Raw genomic sequence first — 25,415 nt, 5'->3', positions numbered from 1 at the left:
GATATAGATCTTTTTGTTATTTATAATTGGAACAATATAATTTTATTGAATAAGAGATAATAATAAGAGAATAAACTAAGATTGAGTTGTGTTAATATTAAAATACATATTTTTTAAAAGAAAATATAGAAGTTTTAATAGACAGTACTTGTTTCTTTTTTATTTAATATCTAAACATTAACAAATTTGATAACTAGTAAGTTCAAATTTTAGATTATTAAAATTTAAATAATACCTAAGTAACTTTTAAATTTGTGAATTATTGGCTAAATTTGTACATGTTTATACCATTATTCATACTCTAATTTTTATAACAGTGTTGTTGGGTGACCCTTTTTTAAAAAAAAAATAGAAAATAAAACCACGCTTCGGCAGCTTTGAAAAAAGAATTTAGTATTATCTTTTTTTTCTTACTTTGCACTTGATGAAATTGATAAAAAAAAAATGAATTGGTTTTTTTTTTTTTTTTTGAAGATGAGGCAACCTTATAAAACTAATGTTATTTATGAAAGTTAATTATTTTTTTGTTAACTTTAAAAATATATATTAATGTATATAGTATAAGTGTACATACCTTATACTTTTTGTAGTTGTTGATAAGTTCCAAATTATATTCAACTTGCTAATCTGTTAGAACTTTTATATCTCTTTTTTTCCAACAAGCTCCAACGATTTCAATATCACCCACACCACATAAACTTCCGACAACATATGTAATATTATGGAAAAATAACATAAACATGTTAAAACATAAGGATCAATAATTTCTAATATACACTTAAAGATGAACAAACATTACTAATTAAAAAAAAAACTAAGAAGATTATGTTATCATTCACACGTATATTAATCAAATTCAGAGATATGAATTAGAATCCATTGATCGGAATCTTAATAGTTCATTCTTCTAACGTTTTAAGCGAAGTTATATCCAAGAAAATAATGTTATACTAATTTGAAAGTAGTCTGTACTCGCCTATAGTTGAAACAACTTTCAAATTCTTAACATTGTACAAAGAACTCTCACTTAACATGTGCCTAAACCTTGTCACTAAATTTTTCATGATTGTTGCATGCATTAGATTTTCCTACAATAAAAAATGCTACATTAAGTGTAAAACAATTAGGAAAAAAATTAGAGAAAACAATGGGAGAAGGAATTTTTTATACAACCTTTTCATCAATAAAAATAATGTTCACACTAATTAATTCTTCATTCTTCTTGGTATTAACAGACTCCCACATCTAGCAAATCCTAACCCCTATCATCCAACTATCTTTATTATTGTTCAACTCATAAAGAAAAGAAGTACTCCATGAAGCACACAATACTAAAAATTCAAATAAGTCAAAAAATAAAAACACAAGAATATTTCTAAAGAGTAAGTTGGTTAAATAATAAAAAAAAACTCAAACATAACAAATCTTAAATACTTAATGTTTATAGAGTTTGCAGAAATCAAAAACACTAAACAAAATGTTGCATAGTTAAATATGAGATTATGGCATTAAAATTATACTCTAGTGGCATTAGTGAAGGAAGATGAAGGAACCTTCCTTCCTATATTTATTAGTTGATGTATTTTAAACCACTAAAGTTTAATTATTGGCATAATAAAATAAATGAATATTTCAAGACTTATAATTAATTATTATTAATGGTTACATATTGTTGAATTTAAATAGAAAGAGGAAGAGACATGTAATCTTTTATAATCTAATAATTATTTTCTATTTTTAATATTTTGTAATGTAATTATTTTTTAATCTCAAATATTAGATAATAGAGAATATAAAAAAATGAGAAATAATGATGTCACAAATCTTAAATACTTAATATTTATAGAGTTTGAAGAAGGCAAAAGATACTAAACAAAAGGTTGCATAATTAAATATGAGATTATAACATTAAAATTAGACTCTAGTGACATTGTTGAGGGAAGATGAAGGAACCTTCCTTCCTATATTAATTAATTGATGTATTTTAAGCCACTAAAGTTTAATTGTTGGCATAATAAAATAAATGAATGTTTTAAAACTTATAATAAATTATTATTAATAGTTACATATTGTTGAATTTAAATAGAAAGAGAAAGAGACATATACTCTTTTGTAATCTAATAATTATTTTCTATTTTTTAATATTTTGTAATGTAATTATTTTTAATTTCAACCAATATATTAGATAATAAAAAATATAAGAAGATGAGAAATAGTGATGCCACATCACCTCTTCTAGTCTCAACTCTATATATATATAGATAAATATAGATATATAGATGTGAATAATTTGTACAATTTAAAACCAGACCGGGATACATTTACCGTCGCGTCCAAACGGATCGTTTCTGTATTTACAAACTCTCACCATTAATGCCGTTAATTGGCCAAGTCAATATCCTTCTCGTTTTCATTTATTTGTCCAATGGCGGTAACGCTCCAAACTCTAATTCTCACACCTCGGCCGTCAAAAATGCTGTCGTCTTGGCACCGGAATTCACATTTCCGTGCAAGTGGTTCTCTTCGTTTTAGTCCTTTCGTCACTTTCAGTCCTGGCCGTTCAATTTCAAGGCCCATCCGAGCTTGTCGACCGTCCGATCAAGATTTCGCTTCTTCTAAGGGGCTGAATTGGGCAAAACCACTGTTGAAAATCGCCGCCGATAATTTTCTCCCGCTAGGTAATCTCTTATCTCCTTTCAATTGGGGTGCTTTTAAGTTATTTTTGGGCAAAAGCATTTCCTAAACGGTGCTTTCAAAAAAATCACTTACGCAAGCATTTCTCAATACAAGCAATAATTGATGTGGTATTTTGATCTAAAAAATTACTTGACCTTTGAGCACTAAAAATTGAAAATAAAAAATGTTTGAACTAGGTAAAGGTGCTTAGTAGGGTGCAGCTTGATTCTATTTTTCTGCATTGCTCTGGCATTAGCTTGTTTTAATATGTGGTTCAACGATTGTGATTGTGGTTCAAATATTGAAATTAGCTTGTTTTATTATGTTATGTGAAGCTCTTATCGGTGGAGTAGCATTTGGATTTGCAAACCCCAGTCTAGGCTGTCTTGCCGATAAATATCAGTTATCAAAATTTAGCACATTTGCAATATTTATTGTCTCAGGTAAGGAATTCATATAGCGCATTTGTAATTTAAATATGGTTTTGTGATTCCCATCATAGCTTTTCTCTGCTTGATATAGGTTTGACATTGCGTAGTGGAGAAATCGGTGCCGCTGCAGAAGCATGGCCTGTGGGAATTTTTGGGCTAGTATGACCCTGAATCTTATGTGCCAATGGGCGTTTTGTAGGTTCATTCTCTGCAGACGTATTTTTTGTGGATTCATTTCCAATTTCTTTTTCTCCCACATACTGTTTTTTGGGTTTGAATTTTTGGTTGGTTATGCAAACTGATTCTCATTCTGTCATACCAGACTCAGGTATGGAAAGCATATTTGGTTGAAAATGAATAAATTTTTCTTCCAGTTTTGTAGTGTATTTCATGTTAGGGGGACATAATTTTACTGATGGAACCATTCAGGCTAAGAACAAAACGATGAAATCTTTAGTTGCTCATTCATTGCGCCTATTTTCCACCTATCTATAATTATGCTGACCATTTTGCAATAAATTTCATGTGCACTAGTATCCAGCTTTATGCCGAAATACATGTTAAATTTGTTCTCCTCTTCTGAGTGCAGTTCTCAATTCTGTTATTTACTCCATACTTTTCAAAGCTAATTTTGCAAGTTCAGCTTCAGCCACAAGAATTTGTTACAGGTTAAGAAATCAAACTTACTCTTCTATATGGCACTGGCTGAAGCCTGTATAACTCTTTTCTTGATTTTATCACACATAGAATCTTGAAGTATGGAAATTCCCTTTAACGTTTATCAATTCAGTTCTGTTTTGAGCATCATTTATACTGTTGGATGCTCCTCTGATTCCACTGTTTTCCAAGGCTGGTGTAACCTGATTTCTGTTTAGAAAGAGGGTTATGATTCTCACATTTGAGCTTTTTGTCAAATGGTTATTGTATTTCTGGATGCCTTCAAATTCATAAATTGATTAAATACCTATATATTATGTTTTTGATGTCCGAAATTCACATCCCTTTGGTTTTATATTTTATTTTTTGATCATTTTAATTCCTGCCTTATTATCTTGAGGTGTAATATATGCTTTATTACATTCATAAAAAGACCATGAACCGATGTTAGCCTCTGATGAAATCTGACTGCTTTTTAGAAACACATATGTTAAGATGCTAGCCTAGAACTAGTCCTTGGAAGAGGAATTAAGTGAAATCAGGCACAGTCCCCCAGTGTTTCTGAAGATAAAAAGTACCAATTCCATTTCTATGACTGATACTAATGCCTATATACTTTGTTGTTGGAATTTAAGAATACATATTTTGGCATTTTTGTAGCTTAACATGGGTTTTACTCCATTGAACTCCTTCCTATGACTTCCTAGGTTGAATTGAAAAACTCATTTATTTTTTTATGTTATATACAGGACTGGCTTTATTTAGCTGCATGCCAACAACATTATCAAGTGGAGTGGCACTTACCCATGTATGTCATTTGCTTTATTACTTTCTTTGTGTTTTTTGCTAACAAATCTTAGGTTTTGAGCTTAACTGTAGGTTTGAATTTCCAACATGCAGCTTGCTGGGGGGAATTCTGCACTTGCTCTTGCAATGACTATAATATCTAATCTGCTAGGCATAATGATTGTAAGTTACTCATTCAAGAATGATGTTATGTACATTTGAATCTCCTTCACTGCACTTGTGTACCCATGTTTATGAGTGAAAGATCTGTAGCCAATGAAGTAATGATTGTACTTGCAACAAAACCAATATCTAGTTATACCAGATGGAAGAAATTGTACTGATTATGCTAGGTTTTTATTTTCTTTTCTATTACATTTTTGGTTCACTTCTATACAGCATTTTCTTGTTTATAAATCTTTGATATGCACTTACTTGCATGTTATGTCAATTGTATATCTGCTAACGGTTATTTATCCTTGTGAATTTTAATTAGTCAGCCTAACTAGCTAAGATTGATGTGATTTCTTGTAGTCTTTCTCTCCACTCACCTCTTTTCAAACCCCCCTCTCCCCCAAATCTTCTTTATAATTATTTGATATGTATACTCCTTGGATGTTAAGTTTGCATGTCAGTTGAATATCCGGTAACCGTTATTTATCCTTGTGAAGTTTAATTAGTCAGCATAACTGGCTCAGTTTGATATGATTTCTTTGTGTCTTTCTTTCCCCTCTCTTTCTCTCTTTCTCATATATGCTTGTGCAAAATTGTAATAATTTTTTCTATACAACATGCATTTGATTATATTTTTCTGGTTAATGGGAGATTTAGTGTTTTGGTCAATGGCCAATGCAATATCACATTTCAGGTTCCTTTTTCAATCTCAAAATTTATAGCAGCTGGAGTTGGCATCTCTGTTCCTACGAAGCAATTGTTCAAAAGTCTGGTTCTCACACTTTTAATTCCTCTAATATTGGGCAAGGTAATATCTCCTTTGTCTTTATCTAACTTCTGAGTAAGTTAATTCTTCTGCAAGTTGTAGGTAAGAGGAAACGAGCAGGATTTAGGTGTTTATATTATATTCATAGTTCTTAAGGTATAGAAAACGAGGCACAGAGTATCATTGATAACTTCATTTGGCACAGATTAGTTTAAGAGTTTGCATGTCAGTAACGTAAGCTGGAGATGTTTGTCAAATTAATTTTCTAAGGTTCAATGTTGCCGGTAAACTAATTCACGATTTATTGCTTCATTGGTTCCCAAATGCTATGATTTTCACATCATGTACCAGATTGGAGTATTGGTTTGAAGCAAACTGAATAAAGTCTTAGTTCCTTTACCTTGGGTCAAATGCTCATTAATTTTTATGCTTGCCACTGAACTATAGAAGTTTTGAAACTTTGCTGACTTGTTATAAGAGTGTGCGTGTCTATGTCTCTCTCTATATATTTATACACACACAGTTGTTGTACATACAGCAAGAAATAGTGTGCTGACTTCTTGGGCTGGACAATTCTATTTCCACTTTATCGTTGTCCTAGAAACTTGCTATAATCTCTCTCAAAAAAGAAGATGCTGGCTATTGCTAAATGAAGCTTTGACTACACTAGACATTGTCTAGGTAGACTATGCTATATATTGGGCTTTTTTGACTGGGTGCAGAGCCTAAATTAAATTTTTCTATTAAGAAACATGCAGTGATAGGATTCATCGTACATTATTTTGTGTCAACAAAAAAGTATCAACTAACAGACTGGGATTTGAAGAACATTGTAGTGATCTTCTTCTTCTACACTCTTTCTGCTGAAAATATTGAGAATGAGGGATTTGATTAATCATATTTATCAAACTTGTTTGATTGAAAGATTGCAGAGTTCTTTTAAGTGGAGTGATTAGAATTTATTTCTTATCTAAACTTTTATTGATCATTCATATTTATCTACTCGAGCAAGTGTGCAGCATATAAAGTGGTTTGACATATTTTTTGACAGTTGCTGCAAGTAAAACTAGTCCTGTGAAATACTATAAACAAAACTACTATACAGTCCGTGTGGCATCTGTTTTCTAGAATGGTGATTAGTTACTTTTAATTTACAGGTTTTACGAGAATCCATCACAGGTGAGTGTCTCAATATATTCATTCGCCCTCAGAATTTTTTGTTTTTTCTGTTTAGTATGTCATATGTGAGTAGACTTTTCAGCATTAACTAGCAAAGTGTCAGAATAATCGATTGGTAGAACTGATTATACTACCATGTGGCCAACGGTTTTTGAACGATTTCCCAGCCAGCAAAGTCCTGTGATAAAAATTTTACCAAGACATCTCTTTGGTAAAAACTAGTAACTTTTTGCAGTCATTTTTTTTTTTCCTCTTTATGACTAGGGTTAGTTTTGTAAATAATGGCGAGCACTTGCAATTTAATCGCTTAACAATGGGAATGCAATTTGCTTCAACCTTTGTTAATTTGGTGGACTATTCTAAATGCCCAGAAATACATTATCTTATTGTTAATCCTGAAAATTTTATGAGCACAAAGCCCATTTAAGAATGCAGAAAGACAGAAAAAGAAAACCAACTGTATGGTCCAGAAAATCTACAAAAGTAGAAATAGGTATATTCATTCTTAATCGTTCTCTATCCTGCTACAAACTCCACAAAAAGCAATGTTGTTGTGCACTCTAAAATACTTTTTCTTGTCTCTATATGTACCTGTCAACCACACTGATATGCATATATGAATAATGTTACATATCCCAAACATTATCTCAAAAGGTCTGTCCCAAATGAGGTGGCATGTGAGATAACATTAATCTAATGGTTGGTGAATGTTCAATTTCTAATGCCATCTTATTTGGGATGAAACTTTTGGGAAACTCAACTAGATATGCATGTGTGTGTGCGCGCAGTAAATGAGTATAGTTGTGTTACGTATCTTTAAGCTTGTTCATAGGCATTCTTCCACTACTCTTTTAAATTATTCACAGTATTCATGCCTTAGTAAATGTTCTTTGCAGGTTTGTCAGAATTTGTCGATCAAAACCGTAAACTTTTTTCAAAGATCAGTGCCATCTTCCTTAGTCTGGTAAGACGTTCACCCTGCCTTTTCTAATGTTTCATTGAATGCACATGATTTCACAACTTTAGCTAGTTTAATTCAAATTTCTGTATGATAATATGTTTATTTCACTTTTTAAATTTTGGGATGACTGTTCCAAGGTATTGTTTGGCCGTTCAACTTCTTACTGCAGATTGGTTTGGATGTTTTGACTTATTATTTATGGTTTTAATGGAATTTGTTGACTGTATTATTATTTCATGTGAGCTTAATCTAACTTCCCAATGCTTCTTCAAAACCTTTGTTATTGTTGACTTGGGGAGAACAAAATGATTTTATATGCTTGCATGGAATGACTCCAATAAAGAGTGAGGTTTTTTTTTTTGGGGGGGGGTTCTTTAATTGGATCTGTTGTGGTGCTTAAGTCTTTATTTGCTTCTCAATTGTTAGGGACTGCTTTATGCCTGTTCATTACAAATTAAAAGCTTCAATAATGGATTAGGTAATAGTTTTCTTCAGAATGAAAAATAATTTTTCAAAATGAAAATTGATTACCGTTACAAATAAATGAAATTCGTGAGAAGAGATTTAAGTTACATCTTTATTTTCCAAGAAAAGAATCTGACACTTTGTCACATGCCACAACTAGATAAAATTGTGGTTGTGGTGAGTCTAGCAAAATGATTAACTGAAGGAAAGAATACTATGATTTGCATTTCGAACAGGCATGAAAACAGCATAACTAGATGAAATTGTGGTTGTGGTGAGTATAGCAAAATGATTAACTGAAGGAAAGAATACTATGATTCGCATTTCGAATAGTCATGAAAACAGCATCTATAGGGTAATAATTTCCGTCTTGTTTCTCCTTCTGCCCATAGAATTTTCTTTCATATGATTGGAATCATCAATTTATTATTTCGTTTGAGGACTATCTTGTCTTTCTTCCTGTACAACAACTTTAAAATTATTTTATTTATATTTTAAATTTTAGTAACTTACTTCATGTTCGAAATATGTGCCCTAATACTTTTTTTTTGGGGGAGGGGGGGGGGGGGCATAGATCCATCAAAGTTGTCTTTTCCATATTTAAGGATTGCCGTGAGTTTTGTATTATGCCATTTTTTATTTCAAGTATATATGCATGTCTCCTGAAAAGCTTAGTCTTGACCATCTCTTGGAAAATGGCTAGTCCTTATAGTTGTTTCACAAAGGAGTAAACTTGGGTGTTCCTTGCATACTATTATGAGAGACTTGTATGTTGCTTGATTTGGGAAATTATATCGTACTCTGAAACTATGGTAATTCTTCAGGTGCCATGGATGCAAGTGAGCAGATCAAGGTCATTGCTGTTGATGGTTAAGCCTCAAGTTTTTCTTGTGGCTATTTGGATGGGAACGTATGTTCTTCACATTAATTTCCTTCTTTCTCTTTGGTGCCGCTCTATGTTGCAAATTTTACACCTTTAAAATTCCACTATACCAGAAACATATAGCTGGCACGAAAATTAAATAAATCTTCTGCACTCCATTTAAGGACTAAAAATGGGGCAACTATTATGATTCTGTTATAAAGATTGACCTGATATCTACTGGGTGCTTCTAAACTGATATTTTGCTGAGCATCCTTTCTTAATCTATGTTCTGCATTGGTTATGGTCCACGTAGGCTTAACAATAGATCTCTGGCCACACTGTGGATGAGGACTTACATCATAGTACTATACATTTCAATTTTTACTCGAGAAATTAAATCTGACAAAATTTCACTTTATTCTGTTAGGGATATTCTCTCCAGTTTTGAAATGCTCCTAGATGCTATTACGTGTATCCTTTCAGCCTAGAATTCACATTGAAATGGAACATTGTGCTTATTTTTTCACTATGCTCTGAATTTGAGATTATCTAAACCTCTTTCTTGACTTCATATCAACTTAGATTTGTTAATTAAGATTTTCTTAAGCCGAAAATAATGTATACAGCGCAATTCTACATCAAGGTATCGAAGCACACCAGCCGAACAAGCCAAATATTTGTCTTTAAAGCACATGGTCCCAGGAAAACATCAGCGTATAGTTTATGGCATATGTTGAAACCATTAATAATATTATCCAAAATATAAAACTTGAGAAAAATTTGTGCTTGAAACTAAACAAGTCAAGTACGTTTGACATTTGAGTTGTGCTTAGTAGAATGATAAAAACTTGGTTTGTTCACGTTCCTACTTTTACATCACAAATATGGGAAATAGAATAGGTTTCTGGACCGTTCATTCTTCATTTCAACCTTGATGGATTAAAATCAACTGACAAAAGACTTTTTTGTATTACAGACTTCTGCATCTGATTCTGTTAGCTTTTAATGCTTTTTCTGTATGGAGCCTTTCAGTCATTTCTGGTGATTGTCAATCAGTCTTTGCCAAGAAAGAGAATACCAATGCAGTTGTACTTGTTGCAAGCCAGGTCCATTGCGCTGAATATTCATGAGATTACTTTGATCTTTTGCCTCGAAGAGATATTACATTATATGACAAACTGGAAAACAAGCAAACAATGAGGAAAACCAAATTGTTTTTGTTAATCACGCACTTGAGAAAAATTATCTGGGCACCTTTCGCTCTGAACTGATGGTTTAGGCTTGATATCTCTTTCACGCTTTTGCAGAAAACTCTGCCAGTACTGGTGGCAGTTGTGGAGCAGCTTGGTTGTGCATTCGGTGAATCTGGTTTGCTTGTTCTTCCTTGTGTTGCTGCACATCTAACTCAGGTTAGTTCACTTCACTCTTGTTCTCATTTTCCTTTCTCTATAAACTTGATCGTTTTTAACATTGAACCACTACATATAGATTATCATGGACTCGTTCCTAGTTAACTTCTGGCTTCGGAGGGATAAAGATCTCTCGTCCAACAATGCCAAGGTAGCTTGAGTAAAGGGGACACCTACATTGATACTCGTCATGAGCCAAGTTCTTTTGGGCCATCTTCCAAACGCCATGCTCAACTTGCTAGCTGTTTATCCCCAATTGTCCTGCATTTTGGGCATGTCAATGTAAATTTTATTTTGCATCTTGGGTATGTCTATTAGTAGATAACTCAATTGGACTTGGAATATGGCTGATGTGTGCTGTTTTGTAGGTGCAAAATCGCCAGCGTTTAGTCGTGCTAATTGTACATTTACAAGAAGTTCTTTACTAGCAGAAAGAGTCAATGTCATTTTTTTAAAACAATAGTTCCTACATTTCATTTTCATGCCAACGAAATTAAAGAAATTAATTAATCATAACTGAAAGCAGCTCAGCTCCTGTTTTAGAAAAAATAAATAAATAATTGAACATTATAGTCTTTTAAATCGGTGGACCATATCTAGGACATCCAACCATTCTATATTTGTTCCAATGCCATTACTTTTTGGTACGGCTACTTTTTCTAGCCCTTTGGTGGGGTGCGAAATATGTTATCTTTTATTAATATAAATCAACAGTCTTTTCTTTGTGCGGGTGTTTTTATTTTTTTTCATGCAAATGTCTTGTGATTTAATAGAGCCAATTTTAATACTATTAAACTTATGATTTTATAATGCATTGACAATTAATTCTATTAAGTCGTACGATTTAACAATTATTTTGTATTAAAAAAAATAAGAGTGTCCGCACTTGAAAATAAATATATAAATTAATATCTAATTTGGTACATGGGAAACTCAATTATTTATATATACATATAAAGTTGGGACTAAAGGAGATGATGCGGCATCATCATTTCTCATCTTCTTGTATTCTCTATTATCTAATAAATTAGTTGAGATTAAAAAAATAATTACATTACAAAATATTAAAAATAAAAAATAATTATTAGATTATAAAAGATTACATGTCTCTTCCTCTTTTTATTTAAATTCAATAATATGTAACCATTAATAATAATTAATTATAAATCTTGAAACATTCATTTATTTTATTATGGCAATAATTAAACTTTAGTGGCTTAAATACATCAATTAATTGATATATGAAGGAAGGTTTCTTCATCTTCCCTCACCAACGTCATTAGGGCCTAATTTTAATGTCATAATCTCATATTTAATTATGCAACCTTTTGTTTAGTGCCTTTTGACCTCTTCAAACTCTATAAATATTAAGCAGTTAAGATTTGTGATATCATTATTTCTCATCTTTTTATATTCTCTATTATCTATTTAAATTCAATAATATGTAAACATTAATAATAATTAATTATAAGTCTTGAAACATTCATTTATTTTATTATGCCAATAATTAAACTTTAGTGGCTTAAATACATCAATTAATTAATATAGGAAGGAAGATTTCTTTATCTTCCCTCAATAAAGTCATTAGGACCTAATTTTAATGTCATAATCTCATATTTAATTATACAACCTTTTGTTTAGTGTCTTTTGGCTTCTTCAAACTCTACAAATATTAAGTAGTTAAGATTTGTGGCATCATTATTTCTCATCTTTTTATATTCTCTATTATCTAATATATTGGTTGAGATTAAAAAATAATTACATTACAAAATATTAAAAATAGAAAATAATTATTAGATTTCAAAAGTTTACATGTCTCTTCCTCTTTCTATTTAAATTTAACAATATGTAACAATTAATAATAATTAATTATAAGTTTTGAAACATTTATTTATTTATTTTATTAAGCCAACAACTAAATTTTAATGATTTAAAATACATCAAATAATTAATATATGAAGGAAGACTCTTTCATCTTCCCTCACCAATGCCACTAGGGCCTAATTTTAATGTCATAATCTCATATTTAATTATGCAACCTTTTGTTTAGTGTCTTTTGGTTTCTTCAAATTCTATAAACATTAAGTATTTAAAATTTGTTATGTTTGGAATTTTTTTATTATTTAACAAACATTCTCTTTAGAAATGTTCTTGTGTTTTTATTTTTTGACTTATTTGAATTTTTAGTATTGTGTGCTTCATAGAGTACTCTTTTTTTCATGAGTTGAACAATGATAAAGATAATTAAATGATAAGAGTTAGGCTTTGTAGGATATGGGAGTCTGTTAATATCAAGAATAATGAAAAATTGATTAGTGTGAATATAATTTTTATTGATGAAAAGGTTGTGTACACTTAACTATACACATTAATATATATTTTTAAAGTTAACAAAAAATAATTAACTTTCATAAATAACATTAGTTTTATAAGACTGCGTCATCTTTAAAAAAAAATCAATTCATATTTTTTATCAGTTTCGTCAAGTGCAAAGTAAAAAAAAAAAGATAATACTAAACTTATTTTTTTAAAGCTGCGCGAAGCGCGGTTCTATTTCTTAGTTATTAAATGTATTTTGTGCCTATGCTCCCTATTCGGGTGAAATTTTTTGTTTTGATTATAAATATATGTCGCTTATGGGTAAAATTTCACATATTGATCTATACACATACATAAAGAGACAAATTGAAATGGAATTTGTTAGAACAAATAAAAACTTATTTTCAATAGACAATGGCTAGGGATGGCAATGAGGTAGGGTGCTGAGAAGACATATCCCATTCCCTGCCCATTAAAAAATTTACCTTTATTCTTCACCCCATTCTATAATAAATTTAATGGGGGTGAGAATGGAAAAGTCATTTCCGACATGGGGAATAAATTAAAAAATATATATATATATATAATTATGAGAGAATATTATGATCATAATTTGAATATTAAGAGTGGATTTTGTAACCTTAACACTTTTTAAAAGAATAATTTATTCCTCTACAATTTATTCCTATTTAATAATTGATTGTTAGATTTTTAAATTTCTTATGCTTCGATCTCGGACTCATTACTTTATATTATAACTAGACATTCTTATAATTAGGAGTAATTAACATTTTTGACTCGTGTCAAAATACAAAAACAAAATCACACAAGGCATATAACAACTTATGGAATCATCTACCCTTTTACACGATAACAGTCATGTAACTTGCTAAAATACACAACTATTGTTTGGTAAATAGTCAGATGACATATTTAGTAAAAAATATATTTTTTACTCTAATATAATGCCAGGATATCATAACAACTACAACATTTTTTCACATTCACACGACTGCAGTCATGAAGTTCATACAAACACAGCATAAGTCGTGGATGGATGTAATAGAATGGTAGAGTCTCATAATAGCTGGAACATTCTACACACTTGCATGGATGCAATCATATAAATTCATACATATACGACAACAGTCATGTAACTTACTAAAATACATGAGTATAGTTCATTAAATGGTCAGAGGATATACTTAGTGAAAAAATTTTTTTTTGCACTAATAGAAAGCTAGAGTGTCATAACAGCTACAACATTTTTTACACTTACACGACTGCAGTCATGAAGTTCATACAAACACAGCATAAGTCGTGGGAACATGCTAAAATACATTACTACAGTTCATTAAATAGTTAGGGGGACATATTTCTTCTTCAAAAAAATATATTTTTTGTACTAATAGAATGCTAAAGTGTTGTAATAGATAGAACATTTTACACACTTGTGCAACTGTAATCGCATAAATTCATAATTATACGATAATGGTCATTTAACTTATTCAAATACACGATTGTAGCCCAGTAATAGTTAGAAGACAAATTTAGTGAAAAATAATATTTTTTACACTAATAGAATGCTAGGGTGTCATAACAAATGGAATATTTTGCACACTTACATATTTGCAATCATGTAAATTCATATATACTCCACTCTTGTCGTGTAAAACGAGTGTAAATAAAATTTTGAGAACAAAATGAGATTTCACAAATGTATTTAGAAAATCCAATGCATATAGTGATATACTACAAATGTAACGAAAATGTGAGTTGTTTTATTGTTTATCACAGACCAAACGAAACCCTAAAAATAATATAATGTCAAGAAAATGCATAAATAACACATAAAATAAATGCAAAATTTAAAAGTACCTTATTAATTAGATGAATAATGCACTTAGTTGGAAAGTAAAATCTCAACACATTGGTTGTTCACGTGTATTTTTTGTTGCGTGGGGAGAAATTGTGTGAGGAGTGAAAAAGTTGTGATTTTAATGTATGTTTTATATTTTTCCTGTAGGAATATTTTAGTCAATACTCAACACAAAAAGGTATATCTACATAATTATCAACTACAGGGTGTAAGTAAATGAATACTCTACTTTTGGGGTATATTTAATTATAAACCCCAGAAAAAATGTATTAGCGATGTATTTGTAATTGTAATCAGTTTGGTTTCAGTTTTGACTATTGCCAACCTAGATAAAACCATTTAATTTGGTTCTCATGAAACCGAACAGATTAAGTGCGGGTCGAGTTGTCCGTTCAATTCGGATCGTCTGTTTTTTGCCCACTCCTATGAAGCATTGGTACATCCAGCCTAGAAGGATTCCAACAAACCCATATTCCCCCTTTTGGGGAAAGATTATAGGATTGAGCACATAAGAATAGGTTTCCCTTCATTTCCTTATGAGTTGCCCTGTGTAAACTTTAAGAAAGCAGGTTTAGTAAGGTTAGCTTCCACCTTGGTTGTGTATAAAGAAAATTATTATATTTATTGATTTATTTTCGAAGTAAAAATAAAAAATTATTTTTTAAATAATAATTCTAAAGGAAGTAAAAAGATATCTTCTTAAGTATTTTTGTTTTTTGAATTTTTTTAATAACTCGTTGATTGATGATACTCAAGATATAGTTAAAAATTAGTTGAACTATGAGCTCTTTTACGTTCCTTTGTGTGTTAAAGCTACTAAATATAAGGAGGACTTACATATAAATTTTACCAAAGGTCCCCGATACTCTAGAGCTGACTTGCATATGAACATTTAGGGCTCAAAGTACTATACTAGGATATCTAAATGTTGAAGTGCTTCCTAGTAATTATGTTTTTCTGGTTTTGTATTTGTATATATTTACTTTGTTAATTTTTCAATTAAATTCGAAATTGAAGATAATTCTAATTATTTAGTTTAAAGCCCACTTTTGAACGATGCAACGATAAGTAAAAATTAATGCCCAACAAGTATGATGGTCCTAATGGAATCCTAGTATTTGAGTCGGAATTCTCTAAAAAAAAAGCAGAATATTTGGTGGACGAACGGAAGATCGTTTTGAAGAATTGCTTGTGAAAGATTCCTGTATAAGAGTTCCATTAACATGCCTTTTGGTGTCCTAGCTGTGGAGCAACGACACCAATCTACTTAAAACACACCAGATTAATAAATTAAAAAATAATAGGTTCAATTCGATGTTATCTAAGGATAAGGGGGCCGTGTCTCAGTCCTAATGTAGCTAATCATCCAATTGGGCATATTAACAGGCTTATTCCATCTCAATGTCAGCCCGCCTCAGCACTTATACAAAGGATTGCATATGGACAATATTGAAATTTTGCTTTCCAACAGCACCGTTGCTATGTTTGTTGTTGTTGGGCCGCGAATCCTCTTCAAAGAGAGGGCGGCCTTTAGGTGAATACCAATTTTTACAATTTCATTCAAATTGTTTCATTTATATTTAGATAAAAATCATAAGCATTAGAACAGAAATGTGGGTGACATATTGATATCGACACTGATATACACTTTAGTGTAGGGATGGCAATGGAGTATATATGGATTGGATCTACTTTACTCCACATCCAAATCCATAATAAAAATTAAGATCCCTAGCTGCTTCAGATCCATGATGGATTTATATTTTTCACTTCATATCTAAATCCAAAACAAAAAATAAAGATCTATATCTGCTCTAAATCCAAAAAGAAATATTAAAATCCAAATCTGCTATAGATCCGCCATGAATTCTAAATTTCAATAATAAAATATCAATAATTTTTTAGAAAGAAAATTTAAGACTAAAATACATTGGCAACAATTAAATTATATAATTTGTATAAAAAATCTAATAAGTATTGTAGCTTCTACTTTTACACCAAAATAAACAAATGAGAAAGATAATAAAATATCCATCAAAAGTAATTGCAGGAATAAGATCATTACAATATTCTAATGTCTCATTTACCATCCTGATATCCACGGCACACCATCATCATTCCTATATCATTAAATAATAACATATCATTTAAAAATGATTTATTATATTTAGTGCTTTATTATTTTTATTATGATCATATTTAACTAAATATATGATTAACATAATTATTTTATAGTTGATAGCCACCACTGATTAGTCATTATACAAAATAAATAAGATTATGAGAAAATGATAGAAAAAAATCAAGTCTATAAATTTTCCTAACAATTAAAGGACTGATCCAAGCATTCAAATGAAGTGGAGAAGCGAGAGTAGACTAAATAGAAAAAAATATATTAAATTATAGAGTGAAAAACTTAAAAAAATTAGGACAGGCTATCCTAATTTTATTTTACATTTGATAAATTTTTGTCTTATTATCATTTAAAAATTTTAAGTTTTAAGCTTCTTAAATACATGCTAATGAATAAATTTTATCATCATTTATAAATTTTATTATCATTTATAATTACATAATTGTTAAGAAATTTTTAAAATAAAATTACATTAAATGGTGAGTGGATATGGATATGGATCTAGATATTAAGATAAATCTAAACTTGCTCCAGATTCGCCTTAAATCCACACATTGATATCTAAATTCGATCCAAATCCATTTTAATCCCACCCAAATCCGATCCAATTGGATTTGGATCATGTGGATATTGAGTCAGATCTGATCCATTGCCATCCTTACTTTAGTGAGAGTGGCAAGAAAGAAAGGAGGATCTTTTTATATCACCTACTCAAAAAGATTATATTGAATTGTGTGTTTGTGTATAAAATGACAACAATGGAGTGCCAGTCCTTAGGCTTTCTTTGTAAAATTTCCATTTCTTGGCAATTGAAGCCTTAAGATCTATGAACTAGCCCACATTTTACTAAACAAATGACCCAGCATCTTTGTTATCTCTCCCATATTTTGATGTCAATAAATATTTCAAATTTATGATGAATTTTTGGAATCTATTTAGATTAACTTGAAGAAATTGGGGATAAATTCTGTCAATAAAAGAGTCCTATAAAAAGTCTATCTATTCCCAATTGCTAGTTTGATAGTTCTTTTATGACATGGCATACGAAAATTTTGATTTTAGATGATTGTTATGTTTAGTGTTACTCCCTGCTGCAATTGATGATTTTTTTTGGACGGCCTATAATTCTAAAAAATATATTAGTTTCCACTTAATGTATAACACCCACCTTCAATTTAACAAATGTAGAGCACGTGATAAAGAAGAACGCTACTTACAAATCAAAATATTTACACAAAAATCTCAAATAGAAATATCTCAAATTTTATTCAAACCAACCAATAAAAAATATCTATGAAACAACTCCAATACTAACATTGTCTCCTAATTCCAAATATATATATATATATATAATGTATCCAAATATAAATATAACTTGCAACAAGCTACTCTATCTACAAAAAGTAATGATGGAGGGTAAGTTATCAGTTCTGTAAGTGAAATTATTTCCAACACACTAAGGTTATTGAGTACCAAAAGATTTGCAAGACTTTTTTTTTTTTTTTATCAAAACATATATTAAAAACATAAGATTTATAAAATGATATATTATAATAGAATCACATAAACTCATAAGTGATTCAAAATATCAAAAGTATAATTAATCATGAAAAAAAACTATATAATGTACATACACAAAAAGGAAAAAGATAGCGCATGTCACATTGTGTCACATGTATTCCTGGTAACCCAGCCAAAAGCAGAATCAGAATAAAAATATCACGTGCACACTCAAAACAAAAACCTAATATTGGAATGTATGTATGTGTACACACGCACACACACACGATTAGAATCAAAATCAAAATAACTACGCGATGAGCCGCCAAAACATTTAAATTCATTTTTCATATATAACAACTTGCACATGGCACTTTATACTATATATGGCACTTTGGCCCTCAAGAGGTGGCTTTTGCACAAATTTTCATAAATAATCTTAATAGTACATGTGAACAAAACATTCATATTGGGTTCATAATGGATCATAACAATAATTTAGGCTTGCAATACAAATTCTATTCTAACATTTTATAGAAAATTTCATAAAAGATAATAGTTTAACAAAGTAAATTACATGTTTAAAGACATTTAGAATATTTTATAAAACTATAAAAAAGCATAATTTTTAGATTTGAAAACATTTACATAAACTATATGAAAATCAATTAATTTTTAAAAAACTATAAAAACATATATAGTAGTACCAAAATAATAATACATATCAAGCATATTAGGAATGAAGTTACTTATCTCAAAAAAGCAATGAGCTAAACACAACTCTAAGCCTATGGTAGCATCATACACCTTAAACAAATATAAGATATAATTATTAACAACTTGCCCGAACATTATGATTTTCTAACTCATACCTATACAAGCCTGACTCTCTGAATTTTTACTCCGAATATAATAATGGGAATGATGTAATATCTTACAAAACTATTATGGACATCCATGGCTACCTCCCATGAAACTTTTATGATGATCCGATATTAAAAATATTTTTAAAACTATTTATTTCTTGATAAGTTCAAATATATCGTACAGAGCCTTAAATAAACAGCATAGGTTCCAAAATTTTTATTAAATCATATTTTTATCATAAAATTTTAAAATTAAAACTGAGAATACTAGACACATACAATAATCTCTATTTAAAATTTCAGAATTTTCTGAATTTATTTGGCACTCCAAATAATTTGTAAAATTGGTTGTTCTGCTGAAATCACAATTTTCCAATGCAACAATGTTTATTTCAAAAATCCATATAAAATCAAATACAGGGTAAAATCTTATGAAGTAAAATTTATCAATATGGTCTAGTTTACAGAACAATACTGTCTTTTCAACAATCATTTTGAAGGGCCATGATTTAATACAAAATATTCGTGTTGTCCGTAAATTGTTCTTTAATATATTTCTTACTCCAACGGTTTGAACCCAAGCCCATATTCATCTTATTACTCACAACAATAAAACATAAGCAATAAGAACTCATCAATCAAGAAGCTTTCAATTTAACCAAGTTCTCTCATCCTATTGTAGAAGCAGAGAAGTTTGCTATGAGAGAAAGATCCTATTTTAGAATATAGGGTTGAGAGGGGGGATAAAAAAAAAGAGGTGTTTTATAGAAAATCCTGGGAAAAGTTTGTAAGTTGGGAAAGCCTAAAATCATTCCTAAAAATATCCCAATTAACAAAACAAAAGAAAATTTCAATTTTTTGAGATTTAATCTTCTTATTTCCTTATTAGTGATCGCCATAATTATTTATAAAGAAAATAAGCGGGCGCTACGTAATGCCTTTTATTGACTTGTTTTCATTGTCACGGAGCATCACTGGTATTGTTGATGAAAATGCCATTATATGAACTAGTTATGGTTTGTTTCTCTCAGATACATACAAACAGACACAATCACACGTGTGAGTGCACAATTGGTGTCAACTTCACACACTTGACTGCCCATGTGTCATTTTTTTTAACTCTGTAGGGTTTGTAGATATGTACCAACAGATTTTGGAAGGCTTTGTTAATCTGTATTTCATACAGAGTTCAGAGTATCATACAGTTGTTAGTTGATCATTTTCCTCTATTGTTCAGAAGTGGAAGGAAGATCTATTTTTCACTGTTACTGCTCTGTCTCTCTGACTCTCTCTTTTGCAGCCTAGTTTACCGCCTCACAGTTTCACCTATTAATTCCATTTCCAGCCTTTGAATGAAGAAAGGCACTAAAAAATCAAGAATTCTGGCTATGATTAAATAGTCGAATGTATGAATTTCTCTGTAACAATAACACTTATCAATGAGCAAATCACTTCGGTATTTTTTTAAGCTCTTCCTCTTGCCGATAAACTTGCTGCAATCCTCAATCATAGATTCATGAAACTTTTGCCATTTTTTTTGGCTTGTTCTATAAACTGCAAAAATAATTTTTTAATTATCCTTTTCTTCCTTTTTTTCCCCTTTTTCAGTTGTTAGTGAAAGCGAATTTTTATGAGAGTTTCTAAAATTAGTATGCACTAGCTACTACCTTTTGTTGTTCAAGACAAGAATTGAGCATGAGTTGGGTTGGATAGGGTTTGTGAAAATTTAACCCCACCCATTATTGAATGGGTTAAGATAAAATCAACTCACCTCAATTAAATAAATAGAGTGAGTTGGGTTGGATAGGGTTTGTGAAAATTTAACCCCACCCATTATTGAATGGGTTAAGATAAAATCAAGTCAACTCAATTAAATAAATAGAGTGAGACTATTGGCACCCCTCTAAATACCTCTTAACACCCCCTTAGTTATTTTACAATTTTAACCTTTATTAAAATTACATAATAAGACAATTTTTAATTAAACCCCCACTCAAAATGAAATTTGTCTCCATTCTTTTTGTTTTTATTTCTTTTTTAACTTTTCCGAGTTTACTCCAACTGCAAACTAATTTATGAATTATGATCTAGATACTACAATTTAAGTAATGCTACAAGTGACTATAAATATTAAAATATCAGCAGAAAAATAAAAAATACCTTGATTAAGAGACAAAATAAATAGTACCTGAAATTGAAATTCATCAATTTAAAAATTTAGAAAGTTAATTTTTCATCTTATTTTCTGGTGAGTAATTATCGGCAGTAACAACTCATCATCAACAAACTTCAGAGAAGAAACCGAGACATGAGGGAAATTAAGATTCAAAAGCTTGTACTCAACATCTTCGTCAGTAAATCGTCAGTAAACCAAATAAACATTTGACCTTAGAATTACATGGTAGCCAAGTGTTTGCAAGGTGCCATTATCAATTACAATCAATTGTCATGCATTGGAGTAAATTGCGTGACCTGTAGTATTCAATGATTTGTCACATTAAAGTAGAAGTTTCGTGGAGCAAGTTCCCTTTCTTTCTTTCTTTCTTTTTTTTTCTCTCTCTTTCTTTTTTAATAGATGATTAATTGTCTGAAAATCCACAATCAAAGGAATAAAAAAAATTAAATAATAGGGTTTATACTAATAAATTTAAATTAAGGGTATTTTTGTCTTTAAAAGAGTGTTAAAATAATTGTATAATATTTTTAAATATTTTAATGGAGTTAATAAAGAAAATAGGTGTTAAGAGATATTTAGAGGGGTGCCAATAGTTTCACTCAAATAAATATGTTCAACCTAATTCAACCCAACCCTTAAATCATCCTATTGGATTAGGTTGATTGTGTTAAAGATAGGAGCGGATTTATTAGTGGAGAGAAAAAAACAATTAATTTAATTAAAATTACGAAAATGATATTAATTTTGATTACGAAAATGCCATCATCATTATTGCTTTTCCTTCAACCGACACCTTTAGAAAAAACAAAAGAACTTCCATCATTATTCTTCATTCTTCATCATTATCAATTCACCTCCCAATTTCGTTCGTAGTTCATAGTTCATATCTTCATTCTTCATTCTTCATCCACCCCTGCTTCCAATTTCGCTGCAATCTATACATTTTTCTACTGGTACGTTACTATACTTTTAGAACTTGCATAAATTATTTATTTTTTTAGATAGATTTTATTGATTTATTTTACATATTATTTTGAATGCTTGGTTAGCTTTTTTCTTTTAATTAGTTTTGTGATTTATTAGTTTGAGTTGATTTATTATTGTTATTTTTTCACTAATAATATTTTTTTAAAATGGAAAAGATGAACACAATTGAATTGTTTAATTTATTTAAGCATGCTAAGTAAGCTTGTAATTATTAATTAATTTATTAATTCTTACGTAGTTTCATGTTATGGTAATTTATAAGTTGTAATGTCTGATAAATCCAATCAAAGAAAAACTCTCATTTCATTCTTTGCCAAAGTAAATGGTGGTCAATCATCAAATGAAACAAATTCTCTGTGCAATATTGATGCCTCGAGTTCTCTTAAATCTGAAAGAGCTGAATTTGAGATAGTTGATATTCCATCCACTATTGACACTCTTTATTTAGAATGTGATCCCGAATTATGCATTTCAATCAAAACTTATCCTATTGATAAACAAGAAGATGCACAGATGACGCACATAAATATGGGACCATTCTAACCCGAACTACAAAAATACCCATCGACTAAACATGGTATGCAAAATCGTCGATTTCAATTTTCTTAGTTCTCAAAAGTTCCTTGGCTTGAGTATTCCTTATCAAAAGATAAAGCATTTTGTTTTCCATGCTTTCTTTTTTATGCTACATCAACTAAGTTTGATGCATTCATTGTTGATGGTTGTCAAAATTGGAAGTATGTTTCTTGTGACAAAAAAATGTCCATTTGCATTGCATAAAGGGAGTCATGGTCAATGCCGCCATGGAAAAATGGAGCAATTTAAAGGATCCATATTGATAAAAGAATGAATGCATAATCTTCACAACAAGTTTTAGAGAATAGGTTGCGGCTAAAAACCTCAATAATAACTACCAAGTGGTTAGCAAAACAATCTTGTACTTTTAGAAGTCATGATGAGTCAGTTAATTCTCTTAATCGTGGAAATTTTATTGAATTAATCAAGTTGTTAGCAACAATGAATGAGTAGATTAATAAAATTGTGTTAGAAAATGCTCCTAAAAATTGGGTTATTTATTATTATTATTGTTGTTGTTGTGGGTTGGGTTAGATGGGTTCATTATAATTAACCCAATCCAATCTAATTCTTAATTGGGTTCGAAAAAATTGATCCAATTAACTCGTAACAACTTACTCAACCTGTCAAAATTAAATTGAGTTAGATTAGTTAGGTTGGATCCATCAGATTGGATTAGATTTGGCCACCCCTATTCAAGACTTTGGATATGACGTTCCATCATAGATGTACTTGATCTTTGCACTGTTTCGTGGTGCTTACAAATGGCCTATCTAATATTTAGCCTTTCTTAATTAATTATCTGCCACACCTGGGAACCCAATCCAACCTAATTGTTAATTGGGTTAAAAAAAATTGATCCAATTAACTTATAACAACCTACTCAACTCGTCAAAATTAAATTGGGTTAGATTAGTTAGGTCGGATCCATCAGGTTGGATTGGATTTGGCCACCCCTATTCAAGACTTTGGGTATGACGTTCCATTGCAGAAGTACTTGATCTTTCCACTGTTTCGTGGTGCCTACAAATGGGTTATCTAATATTTAGCCTTTCTTAATTAATTATCTGGCCGCCAACAACAATAATAATAAAATAACCCAATTTTTAGGAGCATTTTCTAACACAACTTTATTAATCTCCTCATTCATTGTTGTTAACAACTTGATTAATTCAATAAAATTTCCACGATTAAGAGAATTAACTGACTCATCATGACATCTAAAAGTACAAGCTTGTTTTGCTAACCACTTGGTAGCTATTATTGAGGTTTTTAGCCGCAACCTATTCTGTAAAACTTGTTGTGAAGATTGTGCATTCATTCTTTTCTCAATATGTTTAAATGGATCCTTTAAATTGCTCCATTTTTCTATGGCAGCATTGACCATGACTCCCTTTATGCAATGCAAATGGACATTTTTTGTCACAAGAAACATACTTCCAATTTTGACAACCATCATCAATGAATGCATCAAACTTAGTTGATGTATCATTAAAAAGAAAGCATGGAAAACAAATGTTTTATCTTTTGATAAGGAATACTCAAGCTAAGGAAATTTTGAGAACCAAGAAAATTGAAATCGATGATTTTGCATATCATGTTTAGTCGGCGGGTATTTTTGTAGCTCAAGTTAGAATGGTCCCATATTTATGTACGCTATCCGTACATCTTCTCGTTTATCAATAGGATAAGTTTTGATTGAGATGCGTAATCCGGGATCACGTTCTAAATAAGGAGTGTCAATAGTGGATGGAATATCAACTTTCTCAAATTCAGCTCTTTGAGATTTAAGAGAACTCAAGGCATCAATATTGCACGGAGAACTTGTTTCATTTGATGATTGACCATCATTTACTTTGGCAAAGAATGAGCGGAGAGTTTTTCTAGACTTGGATTAATCAGACATTATAACATTTAAATTACCATAACATGAAGCAACATAAGAATTAATAAATAAATTAATAATTACAAGCTTAATTAGCATGCTTAAATAAATTAAACAATTCAAGTTTGTTAATCTTTTCCATTAAAAAAAAATATTATTAGTGAAAAAATAACAATAATAAATCAACTCAAACTAATAAATCACAAAACTAATTTTAAAAAAATCCAATCAAACATTCAAAATAATAAATTAAAATAATATGTAAAATAAATCAATTAGTTTGAAACTATAACATGAAACTGCATAAGAATTAATAAATTAATTAATAATTACAAGCTTAATTAGCATGCTTAAATAAATTAAACAATTTAATTTTGTTCATCTTTTCCATTTTAAAAAAATGTTATTAGTGAAAAAATAACAATAATAAATCAACTCAAACTAATAAATCACAAAATTAATTAAAAAAAGCCAATCAAACATTCAAAATAATAAATTAAAATAATACGTAAAATAAATCAATTAGTTTGAAACTATAACATGAAACTATATAAGAATTAATAAATTAATTAATAATTACAAGCTTAATTAGCATGCTTAAATAAATTAAACAATTCAATTGTGTTAATCTTTTCCATTTTTTAAAAAATATTATTAGTGAAAAAATAACAATAATAAATCAATTCAAACTAATAAATCACAAAACTAATTAAAAAAAAAGTCA

At 29.9% G+C, this 25,415-nt stretch overlaps 1 protein-coding gene across 4 annotated transcripts; it reads left to right on the top strand.

The window, feature by feature from the left end:
• Nucleotides 1–2,342: 2,342 nt before the first annotated feature.
• Nucleotides 2,343–10,829, top strand: LOC102617407 (probable sodium/metabolite cotransporter BASS4, chloroplastic). Of its 4 annotated transcripts, none has more exons than XR_003066350.2 (13): nucleotides 2,353–2,678; nucleotides 3,012–3,119; nucleotides 3,199–3,266; nucleotides 3,697–3,775; nucleotides 4,514–4,572; nucleotides 4,665–4,733; nucleotides 5,382–5,532; nucleotides 7,566–7,633; nucleotides 8,920–9,005; nucleotides 9,937–10,066; nucleotides 10,268–10,369; nucleotides 10,449–10,651; nucleotides 10,738–10,829. XR_003066350.2 is itself a non-coding variant. In XM_006485145.4 (13 exons), the coding sequence occupies exons 1-13, from the start codon at nucleotides 2,426–2,428 to the stop codon at nucleotides 10,527–10,529; spliced, it is 1,239 nt and encodes a 412-aa protein (XP_006485208.1). In that variant the 5' UTR covers nucleotides 2,359–2,425; the 3' UTR covers nucleotides 10,530–10,829. The 4 variants fall into 4 exon arrangements, 3 of the variants coding, with proteins under 3 accessions (XP_006485209.1, XP_006485207.1, XP_006485208.1); XM_006485145.4 differs by adding an exon at nucleotides 6,648–6,669 and having other exon boundaries at nucleotides 2,359–2,678; nucleotides 5,419–5,532; nucleotides 10,449–10,829; XM_006485144.4 differs by having other exon boundaries at nucleotides 10,449–10,829.
• The last annotated feature ends 14,586 nt before the right edge of the window (nucleotides 10,830–25,415 follow it).

Source organism: Citrus sinensis, chromosome 4 (genome assembly GCF_022201045.2).
Source record: "Citrus sinensis cultivar Valencia sweet orange chromosome 4, DVS_A1.0, whole genome shotgun sequence".
In the NCBI taxonomy this organism is placed as follows: Eukaryota; Viridiplantae; Streptophyta; class Magnoliopsida; order Sapindales; family Rutaceae; genus Citrus; species Citrus sinensis.
The sequence above is the reverse complement of the archived record's forward strand: the minus strand, read 5'-3'. Positions and strand labels throughout refer to the sequence as shown.

Bases quoted from the DNA above. Each gene is read 5' to 3' on its own strand.
- LOC102617407 (XM_006485144.4), top strand. From the start codon at position 2,426: ATGGCGGTAACGCTCCAAACTCTAATTCTCACACCTCGGCCGTCAAAA. The intron at 3,267-3,696 runs GTATGACCCTGA...TTCTGAGTGCAG, and splicing joins CTGTGGGAATTTTTGGGCTA to TTCTCAATTCTGTTATTTAC. The intron at 7,634-8,919 runs GTAAGACGTTCA...GTAATTCTTCAG, and splicing joins GTGCCATCTTCCTTAGTCTG to GTGCCATGGATGCAAGTGAG.